This window comes from Xiphophorus maculatus, chromosome 4 (genome assembly GCF_002775205.1).
Source record: "Xiphophorus maculatus strain JP 163 A chromosome 4, X_maculatus-5.0-male, whole genome shotgun sequence".
NCBI classification, from domain to species: domain Eukaryota; kingdom Metazoa; phylum Chordata; class Actinopteri; order Cyprinodontiformes; family Poeciliidae; genus Xiphophorus; species Xiphophorus maculatus.
In genome coordinates, this window is record NC_036446.1 from 10,189,299 (window position 1) to 10,209,129 (window position 19,831).

General features: G+C 37.7%; 1 protein-coding gene across 1 annotated transcript in view; it reads right to left on the reverse strand.

Annotated features, from left to right (window-relative positions):
- The window catches only part of LOC102227663 (FERM domain-containing protein 5), a 66,685-nt gene that overhangs the window by 5,998 nt on the left and 40,856 nt on the right, over positions 1-19,831 (reverse strand). The window contains exons 2-13 of the mRNA XM_005796201.2: positions 15,749-15,853; positions 14,114-14,156; positions 13,881-13,959; positions 10,829-10,926; positions 9,332-9,455; positions 5,850-5,937; positions 5,624-5,712; positions 5,386-5,449; positions 5,147-5,238; positions 4,460-4,534; positions 4,267-4,335; positions 4,062-4,168 (exon numbers count right to left, since the gene is read on the reverse strand). Of these exons, the coding sequence (XP_005796258.1) occupies positions 4,062-4,168; positions 4,267-4,335; positions 4,460-4,534; positions 5,147-5,238; positions 5,386-5,449; positions 5,624-5,712; positions 5,850-5,937; positions 9,332-9,455; positions 10,829-10,926; positions 13,881-13,959; positions 14,114-14,156; positions 15,749-15,853 (1,033 nt within the window). The remainder of the gene's footprint in view (positions 1-4,061; positions 4,169-4,266; positions 4,336-4,459; positions 4,535-5,146; positions 5,239-5,385; positions 5,450-5,623; positions 5,713-5,849; positions 5,938-9,331; positions 9,456-10,828; positions 10,927-13,880; positions 13,960-14,113; positions 14,157-15,748; positions 15,854-19,831) is intronic.

Consider the following 19,831-nt stretch of genomic DNA (forward strand, 5'->3'; position numbering starts at 1 on the left):
CATTTCTTCACTGCCCTTAAACTCAACTGCTGCTTTGCACTTGGATGATTTCAGCAGATGTGCAGCACTCCTTTGTCATGACACTAAGTCTAAATCAGATTTGCTTTAGAGCTTTAATTAGGCACTTTTCAGACATGTATATATTTGCCATTTAAAAACTTGAATGCTCTTATTGTTGGAATAATTGGTCATTTAAAAGATACCAATCTAAACTCTTCCATTTGGCCTTTTCATTTTCTGTAGGGAGTTATTTCTTTCTGTAGAAATCCGTTTATCCAAGCAATTTAAAGTTTAAAGTAGCCCCATGGTAGCAACTGACTCTGCTGTGTGGCTTTAACACTTTATGGTTACCCTTGACCCTTTTCCCTCCTCTATAATTAATCTTTTTTGTGGGTGCAGTTTTGGCCCAATGCCCTTGTGTGACAAGTTTGTTGTGGTTTCATTTTTCACTTTCTAATGACTTTAATGAAACTCTAGGCATATTTAGTGTTTCATTGTGCTTTATTGTAACATATTTTGTCACATTAACTGTTTGTAGAGCCTCTTACTCTTTATGTCATGTCTTTCATATTCCTCATTTTGTTTTTTTAGACAATGTTGGTATTTAAATTCAGACAGTTGAGATAGAGATTAATCTTATACATTTAGATCCAAACACAACGTTCAGTCTTTTTGTTAGGAAGGAATCCATCAGGATGCCACATCTTAACGTATTTGTCTATTCATTCTTGTAAATGCTCTGCAGATTTATTTGATTTTTTTGTCAGAGAAAATCAAATAAATACTGTCTGTCTTGTAAGTTAGAGCATTTGAAATTGCAATACAAAACCATTTATGGTTTCATCACAACGTAACACAATGTCTTACAAGGTTTTGAATATTTTAGCTGGACTTCTGTGATTTTCTTTAGAAGAAGATGCATCTTTTTAAGCCAACTGCTTAGTTGAGATATATCAATAACAGGAAATATTTGTCACATGTAGAGCCAGTAGTAAACATAAATTTCTGTAGCTTCTAAAGTTCATTTTTTGCCATCCTCCAGGACCAGTTTTAATTTTAGAAACTCCCATTTTCTTTTAAAATGTTACTGTTCTTCTATATAGTCTCCAATAATTAATAACTATTTTCACAGTGCAGTTAATTATGTGATTTGTTTTTGTAATCTGTTTCCTGATACATGAAACAGATTTCTTATAATTTTACTGAAAACATTTCACATCAAGTTAGAAAAAAAAGCAATTTTAAAGGGGATGTATTTACTTTAAATAGCATCACCAGCATCAGCAGCGGTTTTGCCTGTTTTTTGTGCATTTGGATTAAGTTCTAAGATCAGTGTGCTCCCTTGGTTTTAGTTTCTTTCTGTCTTTGTGTTTATTATTCAGCTTGCTTCAGGCCGCCTGTTCGCCCTCTACCACTGCTCCTCTCAATCCTCTGATTGGCTCAGCTGCATCCAGTGTCATTCTTCAGCTCTCCCTCCATTTATGAGTTTTTGATTTAAATGTTTTTCTCTGGATCCCCCCAGTACTCCATGCTGTATGTCCCACTTCTTTTGTGCATATTCTAGAAGTTTCTGTTATTGTTATAACCTTCATCATGATCATTCCAAAGTGTGTAGGTCCAGACAGAAGACAACTTCACTATCATGCATTCATAACGTAAATAACAATGTTAGTTGAATAATGATCTCTAATTATTACAAGTTAAAAGTCATTTGACTTCCATAAAGTCTGTGAAACACTGAGATTTAAAACTGCTATGGGCATAGACTTGGATTGCTTGTAATCCGTTTGTAGAATTTTAGAAAATAACTTCTTTTTAATCATTTATATAGCCTAGGAAAAACATTTCCTTTATACAGTATGTCTTGGATCATGAATGGCATACAGATTTCATAAAAAATTTCTTGAGTAGATTAAAAAAAAAATCACAATACACAAAATTTAGCATCTTTAAGTGATTGATTTCTGTGGCCAGTCAGTTGTTTAAAATTGCAATTTTTTTGCCCCCAGTGGAAAAAGTTTGGACACCACTGCATTATGGGAAACTTCTTTTTCCTTCATTTTAAGTTTTTACATGATCAGATCAATCACTGAAATAGTCTTTCATCAGAAAAAACAGAGCCCACAGAAAACGCAACCAGCTGGGTTTTTACCTGCAATGTTGGATTGTGGCTGACTGTAACCATGAAAGGAGGGTGGGACAGCTAGCCTGGATGGAGATTTGGAGTTGTGTCCTGACCCAGAACCAAACCCTGAGGTGGAAGATCCTCCAGGGAGGGCTGGGAAGAGTGGCAGCACCCCCAGAGCTTTTCCCAGGAGCCTGGGTCCCATGGAGAGCACACGCACCTTAACTTCTCGATAACAATGGTTGATCATACGCAGGTGAACATTCACCTTGGTCTTGATCTGGATAAGACACTTCACCATGATTTTAGTCACAAAAAAACCTTCGGTGCAACTCTTCTGGCCTTCCTTCAACCTTGTCTTTCTTCTTATTGCCTCTGCTGATTTGATCCTCCTGCAGTCAGATTGTACCTCCGAGTGTAGATGGGAAAGTGAGCAGCCTTCCTGTCTCTGGTCGGTTGGTCACACAAATTGCCCAGCAAGCTGGCAGAGATAGACGAATCGTAAAACGGTCAGATAGTGACAGACAAGGCCAAGGAATGCTCTCCACTTGTTCCACAGTCCACGTTCCCTCCTCCCTGCTGACAGCTGGGACATAGACAGCATGACCCCTGACAGCAGGAGCTATTTTCAAGTTCTGATATTATTACCAGCTGAAATACCACAGCAACAAAACACAGGCGGTTCATTGTAGGAATATTTAGGTGATTGGTCAAACCCTGCAGTCTCTGCCCATGACAAGAGGAAGGCTTGTTTGAAAAAAAGATTAAGCACTGCAAATAGACTTAACTAAAAGTTTATTAACCTGAACAAGCTGATCAACAAACAGAAAACTCTCAGTGGAAGCATTAACCAAAGGTTAATAGCCAGTTGGATGGGAGAAGGGGCAGTAAGTGGCCTTTATAAAGTGACTGCAAGAGTTTCTCATGACAAAAACAATGCTTGAGGGAGCAGGTTGATCAGTGCCATTCAGGGTATTTATATGTTTCAGAATGTATTCACAGAGAAAGAATACACAATATGTGTGTGGTTTAAAAGGTTGTGTTAAAAAGACCCTATGTTTGATGTAGACGTGTATTACCAAAACATGTCAATCTAGAGAATATTGATCACAAAAGAAGCCAAGAGGCCCACAGTAACTATGGAGGAGATGCATAAATTAATGGCTCAGGTAAGAGGTTCTGTCGATTTGCAACTATTAGTTGGGTCAGTCCATAAATGGAAAAGCAGTGGGAGGAATGCCATTGATAAAAGAAACCCAATTCTATTTAAAGGCTTATTTGCAAGCCTTGTGAGGGAAACATGCAGAAGAAGGTGCAATGAGAAGGATGAAATCTGGCCATCATACATTACGCTGCTTGAGAAAATTAACACTTCGCATCATCCTGAACACACTGTACCCATGGTGATGCATGGTGGAGACACCATCATGTTGTGGTAATGCTTTTCTTCAGCAATAGCAGGGAAGCTGGACGGTATGCTGAAGATAAGTCAAGCTATAAATGGATGCCAGGTCAACATGTCAAGCCCTCACCATCATACAGCCTCAGCTACAACACAATGGTTCAATCAAAGAATACCTTTGTGGTCTAATCAAAAATCTGTGGCAAGACCTGAAAATTGCTGTGCACAGGTGATCTTCATCCAATGTGAGGTCAAACTGTTTTGTGAAGAACACTAGGGGCTGTGAAAGGTAGTTACAAGTATTAATTAGGCAAACATGAAGTTGAAGATTTTAACACAGTAACCAATATAACTAAACTATCCCTGACCTATTTTACTCCCAGGTTCAATCCTATTATTGTGAAGCTGTCTGAAGTGTCTCTAACTAGTGTATAACCCTTTTAACACTCCAATTAAGTGGTGACTCCTTTTATTGCTTACCACTGCTATGTTTTCCCTCTAGCCTCATGCATGGGTGAGTGTGTGTGTAATTACCTTCCATGATGGAGATGTGTACAGCTCTCCTTCGGGTTCGGGGCACGCTGGTCAGACGAGGACCGTGAGTGATAGATGGACAGCTCCTGCTGGGAACCATACCAGCCCTGAGGTCAAAAACAAGCAAACAAAACAATAAATACATACACATAAATATACAAAATCCCATTTACACAAACACAATTAAAGGAAATAAAAATGTAACCTGTGGATCTCTGGGGGGTCCCTTTTGATTCTGGCACTTTGTTCCATCACTTCTTTTGCAACCTTTCCACTACAAAACAGAGATTAAAATATCAGTTTGATATTATCCTCTCCAGACAATCAAATGTGTGTCTAATAAGTTAATGTAACTGTGCTTTTTATGAGTACTTCATTCATAAATACTGTGTGTTTACCTGTATCTAAAGCGACTACCCTTGAAGAAGAGATTGCTACTGGACACAGTACGAACTTGACTTGACTTCTCCAACCTGTGAGCCAATGGAAAAAATGAATCCAATATATAGACCTCTGAAAAACTATCCACACCCATTCCACAGTTTTTTCATATCCAGACAAAATATTATTTTTTTCATATCTTGTCTGGTTATAACCAGACCAATACAAAGTGCAACATAATTATGCTAGGGAAAAAGGAATATCTGGTATTTCTTGCAAATCATATTGCAATGATTCAATAAGATGTGGGATACACAACCACCAATTGGTCTGTCAATAAATTCTCTAAACTGAGGTGTTGATGTCTGCAGCTCCTCCAGAGTTACTATCTTTAGTTACTTCTGTCCTTGCCTGTTTTGCTAGTTTAAGAGAATAAGTATGTTTGCAGCTGTACTTCTTTCCATACTTGTATGGTGGGTTGAACGGTGCTCAGTGAGATGTTGAAAGTTTGAAATATTATTTCGTAACCTAATTAACCTCTTTAATGTCTATCAAGAACATGTGTCTGTAAGGTATCACATTAAGGTTTTTTTGAAAACAATGGACTATTTTATTTTACATTTCATAATCGTGTCCTACTTTGTATTGGACTGTATTATTTAATCTTTCTACATAATCTTACATATCTATATCTTGTCACTTACTTATAGAAGGCCTGGTTCTCCACTCCACACTTCCACAGATGCTTACAGGCTTCTGGTGTAGGTGCAAAGTATGTAAGTATAATTTTTCTGTCCTGTAGCAAAACAAAATTACAATATTTTCCTTCATATCTGTATTTTTAAAGGAAGCACAAGTGTTTTTTAAAAAATCTAACTCATTTGACTTTCAGTGTTGCACAGATTGTGTGGATATACAGTATTTTCATGGAGAATTTTCATACCTCATTCTGAGTTGCATATATATGGAATGTCTTTGCTTCAAATTTAAGTTTGGTTACCTCCTCCCTGAGGTAGAGACAGAATAAATAAGGAAAAGAAAAGGGTAGAAAAATAAAGAATAACAAATTAAGAACAGGAGACCAAAGCTGAAATGTCAGAGAATAACAGTAACTTTTAAAAGCAACTTTGAAGCATGCTACTTCTTCACAGAATTTTAAATAGTGGCTCAGCTGTACTCACCATTTCAGAAAATGGACCCTCCTGTTTCCTTGTAGCACAGTGAATCCAAATGGAGTGAAAGCAAGAAAAGCAGGATTCCCAGACACATCCTGAGGGAAAAACAATCCATGGTTTAGTTTAAGCGAGAAAACAGAGTGACCGAACCAGTCTGAAAATAAAGAAGTACAAAATTTTGACAAGGAAGCCTGAATAGTTTCATATTTTGTCTTTTTTCTGTAAAGATTACTTTGCATGGATGAGGGTCTACTCCATACGTCTCAAGAGTCTGGGCTTTTTGCAAGAAGTTGAGCTCTGATGTTTCAGGAGTCTGACCTCTGAGAAAAATAAACCACAAAAAAGGGGAAAAGCATGTATGGATGCAATCATGATACTTTTACTAGGACTGAACCTCATAGTAGATACTAGACTGTAACCAGCACAGCTAGCAACAAATCAAATAAACAACCCTAAATATTCCAAAACTATATATTAAAGTTAATAATAAGATATATATTTTACTGAACAAGTCTGTTTAAATGTTTACAGTAAAATTTCTGTTTTCCTGATATTCTTCCTCACCGTCTTTTTTTTTTTTTTCACAAATATGATGCTGCAATTCAAATAAATACCCAGACAGTACCCCATTTGTTTAGTTTAGCAATCATTCCTTTACTATTTTTTACACACTGCATGTATTTTACAACTTATTGGTTTTGGTTTTTTGTGTGCCCATTTTGTGCATATTGACCATCTCTATTTCATTGCTGCTGGTAGATGCTGAAAGCTTTTACCGATACTAGGCACAAGTAGAATCAACTTGGGTTATATTATAAAAGTAAAAAAAAAAAAACACTCAAATGTCACAGCTACTGTATATACTTGAGGAAAAAGAATTAAGGCTTAACCTGCTGCGTTGGAGGTTTCATCTATGATTTGAGTGTGCTTAATTTGGATCTTGGCAAAATAACACTGAGGAGATTGATGAGACTGTAGGCCATTTTTTTACATTTTATGTATCGCTTTTGCTTGAATAGTCATCCTTATAATAAGGATGCAGGTTGGAAAACTGCTCCAACCATCACTAAAACCATCAAATCCTGGCCCAAGGATGCGACACAGCAGCTGCAGGACTGTTTCGACAGGACAAACTGGGATGTTTTTGAACATCAGGACCTGGAGGTTTTTACAGACAGTATACTGTGCTATATCAAGAACTGTATTGACACTGTAGCTGTGGATAAACGCATCCGGGTCTTCCCAAACCAGAAGCCCTGGATGACTCAGGAGGTCCAGCGACTGCTAAAGACCAGGAATGCCACCTTCAGGTCTGGGGACAGGACTACTACTGTCTACAGTACAGCCCGAGCTAACTTGAAGAGCGGCATCAGAATGGCTAAGTCTGACTACAGGAGGAGGATAGAGGGCTACCTTGACACCAACAACAGCAGGCAGGTGTGGCAGGGAATCCAGCATCTCACCAACTACAGGACCAACCTCGCAGCTGCGGAAGGTGACACCACGCTGGCAGAGGAGCTGAACCTCTTCTTTGCCCGCTTTGAGGTGAAGCCAACAGAGGCAGCCACACCACACCAAGCAACCCACAACACCACACCCCCTGTTGTAGAGGAGCACGAGGTGAGGCGCACACTGCGGGCTGTCAACCCAAGGAAGGCTGCTGGACCTGATGGCGTCCCTGGACGTGTCCTGAAAGACTGCGCCGATCAGCTGGCTGGAGTCTTCACCAGGATCTTCAACCAGTCCCTAGCCCTGTCTACAGTCCCATCCTGCCTGAAATCTTCCACTATAGTCCCCATATCCAAGAAACCTCACATCTCCTGCCTCAACGACTACCGGCCAGTGGCACTAACCCCTGTGGTGACGAAGTGTTTTGAAAAACTGGTCCGGGGTCACATCACAGCACTTCTCCCTCTGAGCTTTGACCACCACCAGTTCGCCTACAGAGCCAACAGATCCACAGAGGACGCTGTGATCACGGCCCTCCATGCTGCTCTGTCACATCTGGAGCAGCAGGGGAGCTATGTGCGGATGCTCTTTGTAGACTACAGCTCTGCTTTTAATACCATCCTCCCTCACAGACTGGTGGACAAATTGGGGGACCTGGGCCTCCCTCACTCCACCTGCATGTGGATTCTGAGCTTACTGACTAACCGACAGCAGAGAGTTAGGGTGGGAAAACATACATCCACTGCCCTCAGCCTTAGTACTGGCTCTCCACAGGGCTGTGTGCTGAGCCCCCTGCTCTATTGTCTGTACACATATGACTGCACCTCTGCCCACCACAGCAACACCATCATCAAGTTTGCTGATGACACCACAGTGGTGGGGCTCATCTCAGGAGGCGATGAGTCCGCCTACAGGGGTGAGGTGGAGCGGCTGTTGCAGTGGTGCAGGGAGAACAATCTGCTCCTCAACAACTCAAAGACAAAAGAACTCATAATAGATTACAGGAGGAATAAAACGGACATTACACCACTAACCATTGGGGGAAAATGTGTGGAGAGGGTAGCTGATTTCCGTTTCCTGGGGGTCCACATTGAGCAGGGCGTCACATGGAACATGAACACCTTCAAGCTGATAAAAAAGGCCCAGCAAAGACTGTACTTCCTGAGGGTTCTCAGGAAGAACAACATCAAGGAGAAGCTGCTGGTGTCCTTCTACAAGTGCTCCATAGAGAGCATACTGACTTACTGTATCTGCGTATGGTGTAACAGCAGCACTAAGGCTCAAAGGAAAGCTCTCCAAAGGGTTGTGAATACAGCCCAAAAAATCTTTGGCTGCCCTCTCCCCTCACTGGAGGACCTGCACAGCGACCGCTGTCTAAGAAAAGCACAACACATCACAAAGGACACTTCTCACCCCGGACATTCTCTGTTCACACTGCTGCCTTCAGGCAGAAGATACAGAGCAACCAGAACAAGAACCAACCGTCTCAGAGACAGTTTCTACCCGATAGCAATAACAAAACTAAATGCAATCAAAGACAACCATTAATCACCATAAATGATGTATGTGAGAATGTGGCTGTTCTTATTTTTCTATTTTTTCTTTTTTTTGCCAGTTGTTTGTTGATTCTTGCGTTGTGTGTGAATTGTGAGACAGTTATTTTTTGTTTTTGGGCATGTGAACCGACTGGTGGCACCCTTTGAATTTCGTTGTCTTTGTGACAATGACAATAAAGATTTATCTTATCTATATGTTTTTTTTTCACAATTGTGTTTACAAAGGCAACCAAGGGAATATGTATTTTAGTAATAAAGGAAAACTACAACCATAAATGATCAATAGAGGGCAGTGTAGTATTAAAATCCATACCCAGTATTTGCATTTGTCCCCTGGGCTAAGCATACTGCATACACTAGTATGAATACAGGACTGTGCAAAGCTTTGTACAGTTTAATGCCATCAGCTGGTGCAGAATGAAACTTATTCCAGAAATATGAACAAATTCAGAATGTTATTTTGGAATGAGGCAATGAGTCCTAAGAGAGTTATATTATAACCGAGTCTCAGACTTTGTACAAAAATCTGCCAGTACTTTCAACCAGAATGTAATTGCAGCATCAGACATTAAAGTAAAGAAATAGTAGATAAGGAATTGATCAGCTGGGAGCTGTGAGCTAGGGGTCTCCATGTGATTTCTCTTTTGTGTTACAGAAAAGAGAAAGGGGGAACCCAGGTGCACAGGGATCTCGCCAGGTGTCACCTTACATCAGCTCAGTCTTGTGAATCTCAGCAATTCGCCGCTCCAGTTTCTCCGAGTGCTTGGGGAAGAACTGGAACTTGGAGCTATAGCCTTCAGGGTGTTTCCCAGGATCGTAATCACCAATTTCAGCTGAAGAAATAAGAAAGGTAATGATAATAACTGTGAGCATTCAGCTAATTTCTTTTATTTGAGACACTTAGGTAATATGTTATATCTAACATTATCAACATTAGCTATGTGGTAACTATGTAATTATATTTTGTAAAATCTAACTTGTGTAATATCAGCCAGTTATCATTTCAACTGTGAAAAAAAAAATCTGTATCTCTTCTAAATATTTCCCTTTTTCTAGTGCAACTGTTGTGTTCATAGCTGTTTACAGCCAACTGAAATTTAGTGACACCCTTTGAAAAAATGATGGTGATAATTTGGCTTTTTTTTTTTTTACTTTTAGCCAGCTTCAGTTATTAAAAGAGTGCTGAAGCTCTACTGATAATCTATATCTATATCAGGTATGGGCATAAAGGACAGTGAAAGTTGATCCAGATATCAAAACTAAGATTGGAAAACACAGTTTAAATTTTTCATAAGATATTTCACCTTATAAAATATCACTTTGTCGCTGTCCTTTGCCATTGTAATACTGCACATATTGACTTAATATACTGAGGAGCTTTACCCCAGAAGATTCAAAATTCAGACCTGAAATATATGGCAAGTTAAGGAAAAACAACAAAAGACCCAATACAAATACATGTAGGATGTCATTGTAATGGTAAAAGATTCTGAAAATTGTTCTAACATTTAAAATCTTAATTACTTAATTACACCTGGCATCAGATGTCAAATAATTCTGGATTTCAATATTTCCCAGTGGTCTCGTGTGTTAAAAGCAGTACTAAGATTCAGAAACAATAAAACTAAAAAAACAATACGTAGAGCAGATTTGATGACCAAAACCAGTTATTTTGTTTTGTCTTTCCCATTTTTTCTCAGCTAAAAGACCTAGTATATAATTATTTGCCTTTGCTACCTAAAATACGTGGGACTACTGGCTGATAACTTTAGCTGCATTGACACATCTTGAGCTAGCTGCTAAATATGGACACAATGAGAGCGTTCGAGTTGGAGAAAGGCTGAGAGATAAAATCCTGATAGGACAGCTAGTTAGTGAGTGACTATTTCTAAATGTATTCTGACTGTCTGCATTTTAATAACTGCAACATCAGCAAAACTAGTCAGTTCTTCCTTTTTTTGTTGAATGAATCTTGGGTTTTTATTATCGTTTTTCCCAGGAGGATATTAAAAAATGAATTAAAAATTAAAAAACGCTGTTTTTTAAGCAAATTCACCATAAAACTAACTAACAGCAGAGGAAATTCAATACATTTACATATATTCATTTTATATATGCATGGAACACGGGTGGAAAATTTAGCTCTCCATCAATGTAAGATCTTCAGGTTAAAAATAAACTTGCTTTATCTACCAATTTATCACACCTTGTAATATGTAGGCAGCTAGCAGAGCCGCATCTGATGTCTTGCAAAGTAGGCGGCCATGGTAGAGGTCCCGCTTAACCTGCAGGAAGACTAGATATCTGCGGGGCAAAATGAAAACACACATGACTAGATTTAAAACATGACTAGATGCAAAATCTGCTGCAGACACTAAATGTTTATAACTTCAAATGAAAATATTCTTAGAGAGTTTCAAATGGAAAATTCTGAGGAAAAAACAAAAGTCTCTATAGTGTTTCCTTAACGTTCAAGCAAAGTCAATGGTGATTTAAAATTAGGCTGGGTGATTATCTGTTTTTAGTTTCTATCTGCAACATATTTTAATATTTCTCTTTTTCCTGGCAAAGATTAATTTATACACCTGAGATTCACCATCTCTTAAGGCCAAAGCAATAAAAAGTGGAGCCATGAAAATGCAACTGGAAAGGTGCCAGCGTGCCCTGTGGATTTTAATTCCTGAATATTTATGATGCAACTTGAGGTAATTATCTGCTACACACACTAAGGTAATGTGTGTGTATCTCCCAAGGAGCTTACCTCAGCACATACCTGACATGCCAAGTAAGTTATAAATGTCAATATAAAACTGGCCATGGTTGGTATTGCAGATGTCTTTAAAAGCAAACAAAAACAGCTGTAAAATTTAAAGTGGCATTTATCGGCTTCATGATCCTACGTCGTTGAGAGCCTCCAGTCAGAACAGATGGGTGGAGAACAAGAAGGGCTGTTGCCCTTGCCAGCTTTCTGCTTCATCAAGAAGAGCTCAACTGTGAGGGAGAGATTTTATTGCGTGGCAACCAGTCGAGGGATGTGCTTTTGCAGGGATCTGTGCACTCGATATTGCTCTGGCTCACTCCTCACAGCAGTTTGTTTAGCTGTCAGAGATGCCACACGGTGCAGCAGCGAAGAGGAGCTCCATCGCTACACAATGTAAAGACTTAAATCCACTGCACACAGGCTCACTTTGCGGTTTTTAGGATATTCTTAGGATCTAATTTTATACATCTGTAATAAATGTGGGATTTTTTTGCACTTTTAACTCACCACTTATTAAATAATAATGTACAAAATTACATCATAATGTAGTCAAAGCCTACAATTCTGCCCTGGTGTCTAGAAACAATCTGTATGCAAAAAGTCATGCATTATTTACTATTACTCTGCTGACGTGGAGGGCTTTTTGATGTCTAAAGTGGGCAAAAAAGCAACAAATTACCATGCTGCTTATCCCAATGTTCTTGAACAGAGATCCTGACAGCAGATAAAGCAGTAGCTTCAGATATGTTCAACCATGAAACCTTAAGGTGCTCTCTAACATGGGCAATAAAAGCAGGGCAATGTGTGGCAATGCTAACATATTTATACATATTTATTCTTTGTGACAGATCAACACAAAGTAATGAATAATTGTCTAAAGAAAATGCATGACTTTCAGTATTTATTCCCAAATTAATTCTGGATAGAGTAACATCAGCTATTTGAACATTCAAATAATTTAATCTAAATCAGTTACATTTTCTGGCCAGAGTCTCTTGTTAAACAGATTTGCAGTTTTCTCTCCATGACTTATGACAAACTAGAAACAGGGTTTTTTGTGGCTTTCTCCCTACAATGACTTCCTTCTTATCATTTCTTTATGAGCACCAAATTTGTAAACTGCTCATCTAATAGTTGTTTCAGCCAATCTTCCCACCTGAGCTGTGAGCGTCTTTACTAGTGTATTGATTAAGGCTCTCCTTACCCAATCCATGTGTGTAGATGGATCACCGAGGGTTGCATGTTTGTGCTTCACTATGCTCTTTCCTTCATCAAATGATGGATTAAACATCATTTGATGAATGAATATTTTTGGAAGACCATTTTTATAACCTAAACCTGCTTTTAATTTATCATCAACTGATTCAAGCAAGCCACACTTTTCAAGTCACACTTTTCAAATAATTTAATGCTTAGTTTCCTTTTAATTCACTTTTGTACTGCAGTCTGTTGGTCCGTCAAATAAAACCGCAATAAAATACATTGAAGTTTGTGGTTGTAATATCACAAAATGTGAAAGATTTTAAGCTATCTGAGCACTTTTGAAAGATACTGTATATTTCTATCTGTTTATATATTAAGAATACCTGCAATGGATCGGTTTCAATACATCACAATGCCACACCAGTAATGTGAAAAGCTATGTGGACAATCTTTTATTTTCAAAACCTTTTTCCACTTTTTATTCCCCCATGTTTGGTGCTCCTTTAAAGTCCAAATGGAGAAGTTTGTGGCATGGGAGGATATGTGGTCTTTGAAGATGTGTTTTGATCTTTAAGCCTTTCTCTCTTTACTTTTAAGGTTATTAGGCTGCACTCGGCATCAGTCAGGGTCTTAATATGTGTTGAAGATCTGCCTGTGTCTTCTGGCACCCCACTAGATCCTTCAGCTCCACACAGGCAACATTATTTCTGCTCTTCCACTTGAATTTCATGTTCTAGCGTCTTCAGGATCTTTTAACTAATTTTAAGTGACTGTCTTGATGTGCCCAAACTTAGCAGCGATGAAGAACTCTCAAAATTCCTGCAAAGTTGAAAGACAGAAAGCTTTTTTTTTATTTAACCATCAGAGAGTCCTGAGAGTGTGAATGTTGGAAAGAAAATGACATCAAAGCCAGATTTGTGAGCACATTTTGATGTTTTAAGACCAATGGTCATAAAAATGTGATGAGCAGCGTTTTAAAAATAAATTAATTACAGTCAAGACAATATTTTTTTATAATTTCCTTAATTTTTGAAATTTGTTACTACATCTTGAATTATTAAGCTCTTACTTTCAATCTGTTAATGAAACAAAAGTGAGAAATTTGATTATTTAAGATTCACGAATTGCAATTTTGAAAACGAGTATATTTTTTTCTTGCTTCATGATCAAATGCTTCCTCCAGATAGACAAAAACCTTTATAATTGATTTTGTGAATCAATATTTATAAACATCACAGATGAACTAACCTCACTGCCCCCTAATTGTTGCACAGCAAGCCATGCTAGATCCTACCTGGTGATTTCCTCTTTCAGAGCAGCGGGGTCTGGTGGATAAAACTTCACACGCAAACACATGGTGAAAGGTGGCTGGGCTGAAAGAACAAGGAAAAAATAATCTATCATTACCTCAAAATGTGCTTTCTGTATGGATAAATTATAAATTATTACTCTCATCACTCCTTATCCAGTTTTTCCCGTGGTGATAGAAATTAAACGTGAGAACACAAACATGAATAAAATACTTACACTTCATTTGTTTGGCAATAGACTTTGTAAACTCCAACCAGTGCTGCAAAGATTGAGAAAAAATAAGAACAACTGAACTATTTAAACAGTCTTTAACTCCCTAACTTTCTTTCTTTACATTACATTGCTCCACAGTCGATTGTGATTTTTAAGCCAGCTGGAAGCTACATCAAAATTACTTTTAGTTCCCTGCCTTCTGTTTATGAAGACCTCTTAAAACACCAGCGTGTTTGCAGACAGCAGGTCATACAGAGAAACCTTTCTAAAAAGTAATTAGATGAGCAAGTCTTTTCACACTGCTGAGCCTAATGAGTCAGTAGGGTATTGCATCGTGGAGTTATTTTCAAAAAACAAACATGCTATACCTTTACTAGCATTCTACTGATTGTCTTTTTTTCTTTAAATCTCTGCTGACTGATGTTTAAAGAGGCAAAGAGAAGCCTGAGAGCGCAAATAGTTCAAGTTCTTATGAGCTGTTCACATTTCAACAATAAAGAATAAACTGATAATCAGCAACCCTGCAATTTTACATAAGTCTGTTTATTTTTCTGACTGATTTGTCTATCAATCAAACGGAGATGACCTTTCTCTGGCATCCAGAATTAACCTGCAGATCTGCCAACCTGCCCTGCATGTTTATGTGGTGGAAAACTTGTCATTAAGCCACTGAAAGCAAGCTGTTACAGTAATTTATTTATTTATATTTACAAGGGACCATTTGTACAGCCAAAACAGACACTATGCGGATAGTTCAGAACATAACATTTTGAAGGAATTTCAAATGCAGGGAATAAAGATAAAGAAAAAATAGAAATCGAATTGTCGTAGTAGTGTAATTTAAGACAACACACCTCTTAAATTTGAGCCAAAAGGTAAAAAGGCAGAAAAGACACAAATTGTTCAATTTATTTCGACTCAGCATACAAAAGAGTCGATATAAGAGAGTTAAAAAGAAATAATAACTGGGAGGAAAAAAATAATTGACCATACTTAGCAACTTAGCAAAATGTTATGTCATTTGCATCGACACAGGCAAAATTATGCAAGAATAAAATAATAATAAAAACACACACACATAAACAAAGACCCTTAACATCTTTCATAAAATAACTGTCAGAAATTAGCAAGGTATGTCTTTTCACTGCATGTGTAGATATGTGATTGAACTGACAACTAGACTGAATCTGTCATCCAAAATTAAACAGCATTTTTTGTCATTGGGATCCAGTTTTTATTTAAGCTAAAGATTATGTATCAATCTTTTTCACATTTAGCATCAATAGATGCTTGTAATTTCTTAAAGTAACTTGCATCTCTGCATCGAGACACATGCAAGTTCAGACAATGCATAGAATGGCACACAGCTAGAGGTCTGCACCAGAGTGCTGACATAAGAGATTAAACAATTTATTTTTTTTATGTAAAAAAGCTAATTTTTCGAAATATAAACAGCTCGCTTCCAATTTGCACACAGAAATAACACTTTTTGATTGACAACAGACTTTGTAGATGAAGATGTTTCCAAATACAGAGAGAAAAAATATGTTTTCTGTTTACATGTTAGCAGGAGGCTTTTTAAAAATCTATTTTAGCCTTTCAATTGAAAAAAAATCACAAAAATAGAAAAGTACTTACTCTTTGTTTGTCTGGATCGACATATCTGATGCCAAAGTAATCTTTCTCCAGGAGATTGAGGTGGTGGCAGATGAGGTCAAACAGGTACTGTCCTTTGGCATCTCGCTGAAAAGAAACATTTAAAGAAATTCATAAACTGTGCTTATGAGAGTGTTGTCAAAGAAGCAAAGGCTGATCAATATTATCGAGCTGTCAAAATTTTTAAAAGTTACATTTTCAGAAACACTTAAACTCTCTGAGTCACTATTTCAGTTGTTCAAAGTCTTTTTACTCAAACACCAAAACATGGTTACCAGAGCTTTCCCTATGCATAGTGTAACAAAGTGCAGTTCTCTCTTGTTTTGGTAACACTGTTGTAAAACTACAGTTGGCATGCTAATTATAGCTACCCCCCGCCCCAAAAACAATGTTAAAATATTTATTCAGATTTTATCTATTCATGTTATTCTAACTGACAGCTAATAGCACCTTGTTGTACTTGTGTTCCTCTATCAAGAGCAAAATGGTAACAAACATCGTCTGACTGCCTCATCTTAGCCCCGTCTATGCTAGCAATTTTACACATTCAGGGAAAATTGAAAACGCTTCAAAAACACAAGCAAATTCATTTCAAAAATTTTTCATACCTCAATGTGTTGTCTAATTAGTTTGTTATTTATCTTGAATGCCTGAGAAATCTAAATGGCCACCAGAAAGCACTTTAATATTTCACAGCCCTCAAGGGAGATATATAAGGGCTATCAAATATTCATATCAAGGCTGCAGCCATCTGCAAAGGCTCAAAGAAATTTCTGCTCTAGGAAAGGACCTGGAAAACACTGAGACAAGGTGGAGGCAGGCGGATGAGAAGAGGAAGTGCTTGTCATGCAATGAATGCAGCACAGTCATCTGAACCTTGTGCTATCTGGTTATTATTTGAGCTTAAAAACTCTGTGGAAGCAAACGCGGATAATAATGATGTCATCCAATTAAAATAAAATCTGAAAGAAAAATAGGCTTTTTTTTCCGCTAATATTTATTTTGCTAATTTGGACAAAAGCTCCTTTTTAGACATGACCTCAGAAAGTAAACTTTCCTTAATTGAAGGCTATTTCTATTTGAATTATGCTTTCAAATAGAAAATTCAGACCTTGAGTTTTTGACGTTTAGCCCCAGTGTATTTTGGTTCTACATGGGACAAAGACCCAAAAGCACATCAGATTCTGAATAACTCAAAAAAATAAAAACAAAACGGTGCTGTCATGATGTGTGTTTTGATGGTGGACCCAAATGCAAACTTACAAAAATCACAAGGAGCCAGAGCAGAACAAAAAAACATAAATCCAATGTAAAAGCCAGCAGGGAACATGGGGAAGAAACAGAGAAAATAACATTGCATAAAAGGAGTAACCAGCAAAGAGTCTGAGCAGAAGAAGGGTTTAAATCCTGTGAGGGTGAATGCTGGAACAAAAGGTCTGGGTTGATGAGCTAACAAATTGCAGGCTGAGGAAAGAGAGAGAGAGAGAGAAATGGCACACGAGGCCAGGGAGAGAATAGGAAATTGATGTAACACTAAAGAATAACTAGGCTTAAGAAACAATTAAGCTAGGATAACAAGGAATAACTAGAGTCATGAAATTAAAATAACTAGAAACACTAAGGACTGAGCAAAATTAAAACAGAAACAAGACTGATTTGATCAAAGAATAAGAGTAAGGAACACAGAATAATCTAACCTCAGAAACAACTGAACAAACCAGGACTTAACAGGTGCAGTCTTGCACAGATGTGGATGTAAATCTGTTTGAGCTTGTATGGAATGACCTTAAGCAGGTCATCCATGCTAAAAAACCTACCGTGGCTAGAAGGTTTTTTAAGTTAATATTACAAGTAACTTTGTAATATTTACAAATTTTTTTGTAAATATATTTCACAAATTTTGAGTGAAATATATTTATAAATGGAGCAGTGACTAGATGAGGCAGGGACTCTAAATGTAATTTTTAAACTATGTTTTGAACAGTTTTAATATATCTTCTGTTTTCCTATTTCAGTTTGTCATTAGGATTTGCCTCATGAGTGCATACACAGTGTTTTCTTTATGTTTGTTTTTTTTCCTTTTTACGAAGTTGATACGTCTTCAGTTTCAGCAAAGGTAAAGGACATTCAGTAATGTCCCGTTTTGTCCTTTGAAAGAGACAGTGTGTTCTCGTAAGTGAAACTGCACAGTCAGAAAAACTGGAAACCGATATGTGAGAATGAGAAAATTAAAAAGATGGGTGAGAAAAACAACAGTGTAGAACTATTGTGAGACACTGGTCATTATGCTCCATTGCAAAATGGCACAGAACTACATATAGAAATACTTTTTACTGATGATGCATCTAATAATGAATAATTAAAAACGGCGACAAAATCTGTTTTTACTTCCAAGTCAGATCTCAGCAGAAATTCTTCTGATGATGAGTTTTAACATTTTCAGGGTAGTTGAGACGTGAGCTACTCCCCCGTCATGCTGACAACATCAAATCGCAGTTATTGATATTCACAGGAGTCTCACAATCAAGAGCTAACACTCTTAAAAGGCAAACGCAGTGGTATTCAGTAAATCAGAACATTAATTAAAAGTTAATTTAATGGGTGAAACACATTATATTATATATCTGAGCCTCTTGGTGGCTTGAGGCACAGATCCTCCTGAGCAGAAGAACCACCTTATCTATGTAGAACTCTGCTTCTACAAGTGGCGCCGGCTCAACTGGCTGCCTGGAGACCAGCTCCTGTCGTGTGCTGTAACTGCGAAATAATTTCCCTGCTGGGATGAATAAAGTAAAAATTATTATTATTATTATTCAAACTCCACGTTTTCAGTTATTCAACTCTGTTTTCTTTTCTGTTTTTTATTTTTATTATTTCTGGATGCTTATAAATTGCATTCATGAAGAGTAACTCCAGGACATGCTGGAATCTGTCACACTGGTTGAAATATGCGTAATCCGTTCTTGTTGAATTATGCCACCCTCTTAAACTGTTTTGGTTTACTCTGCAGTCATTTTGCTTCTAATGTTTGCTTCCTTTCAGTCAGTTTTCAGCCTGTCTTTCTCAGAACGTCATAATATCCTCTTTGGCACTGAATTTGCAGTTTACATGACATTCTTGTAAAAAGCTATGAAAACAGATAGCAGTTCTGGTGCCCTGCAGCTAGGGAACATTTCTAACGACCTTCGCTTGTATGGAGTCCTGCTTTTCAAAGCAGACATAAGTTTGATTTGAACAATCTGTCATATTTACGTTATAAACATTTTAAGCATTCTACGGTGACACCAATATATTGCTATTTTATGATTAGGTCATTTTCATTTCTCCAAATTAGACAGAACAAGCACACACAGGACACAATTAAAACCGACATCAAGCTTGTTATAGCTATGGCAGTGCGGGGGCACACACGGTATTACCCAAAGTAAAACAAACCTTGAAAAATACATATTTAAAAATATGTTAACAAATGAATACATATATTACTTTTTTTTTTATTTACAAAATAAAATAAAACAAACATAATTGCAGCACAAAAAAGTCTAGTTATCATAAACTCATAAAAATATTACTAAAGTAAATACTAACTGAAACTGGACACAGATGTCTTTAAGTTTTCTAGGTTAATTTGCAGAAAATATCAATGGTCAATTTGCAACTGATCACAATTGAGGTTATTATACTGGAGCAGCTATGGATCACATGCATCAAAGTATCATTCTCACCAGGACACCTCCAGCATGCCAATGCATTATTTATTATATAGCTGGGTAAAACAAAAGTTTGACATCCTATATGGTGCAATTCATCACGTGACATCTGGCCCCACGACGTTGCTGTACATCCTCTATATATCTCTGCATAACACTGATGAATGGGCTGGAGTTCAACCACCACAACCCCTTCTGAACTGATCATGCTTCGTTTTGCCAAGCTGTGCACTGACCAGACTGTTCCCAGGATGCAGTGGGCTGACCCTCTATCTCCTCCGTCAGTGTGTCTATATGTCACTGTCACGACATCCACCCTGACTCACCAGGACGGGCCTGCTGACCAGCCCGGCAG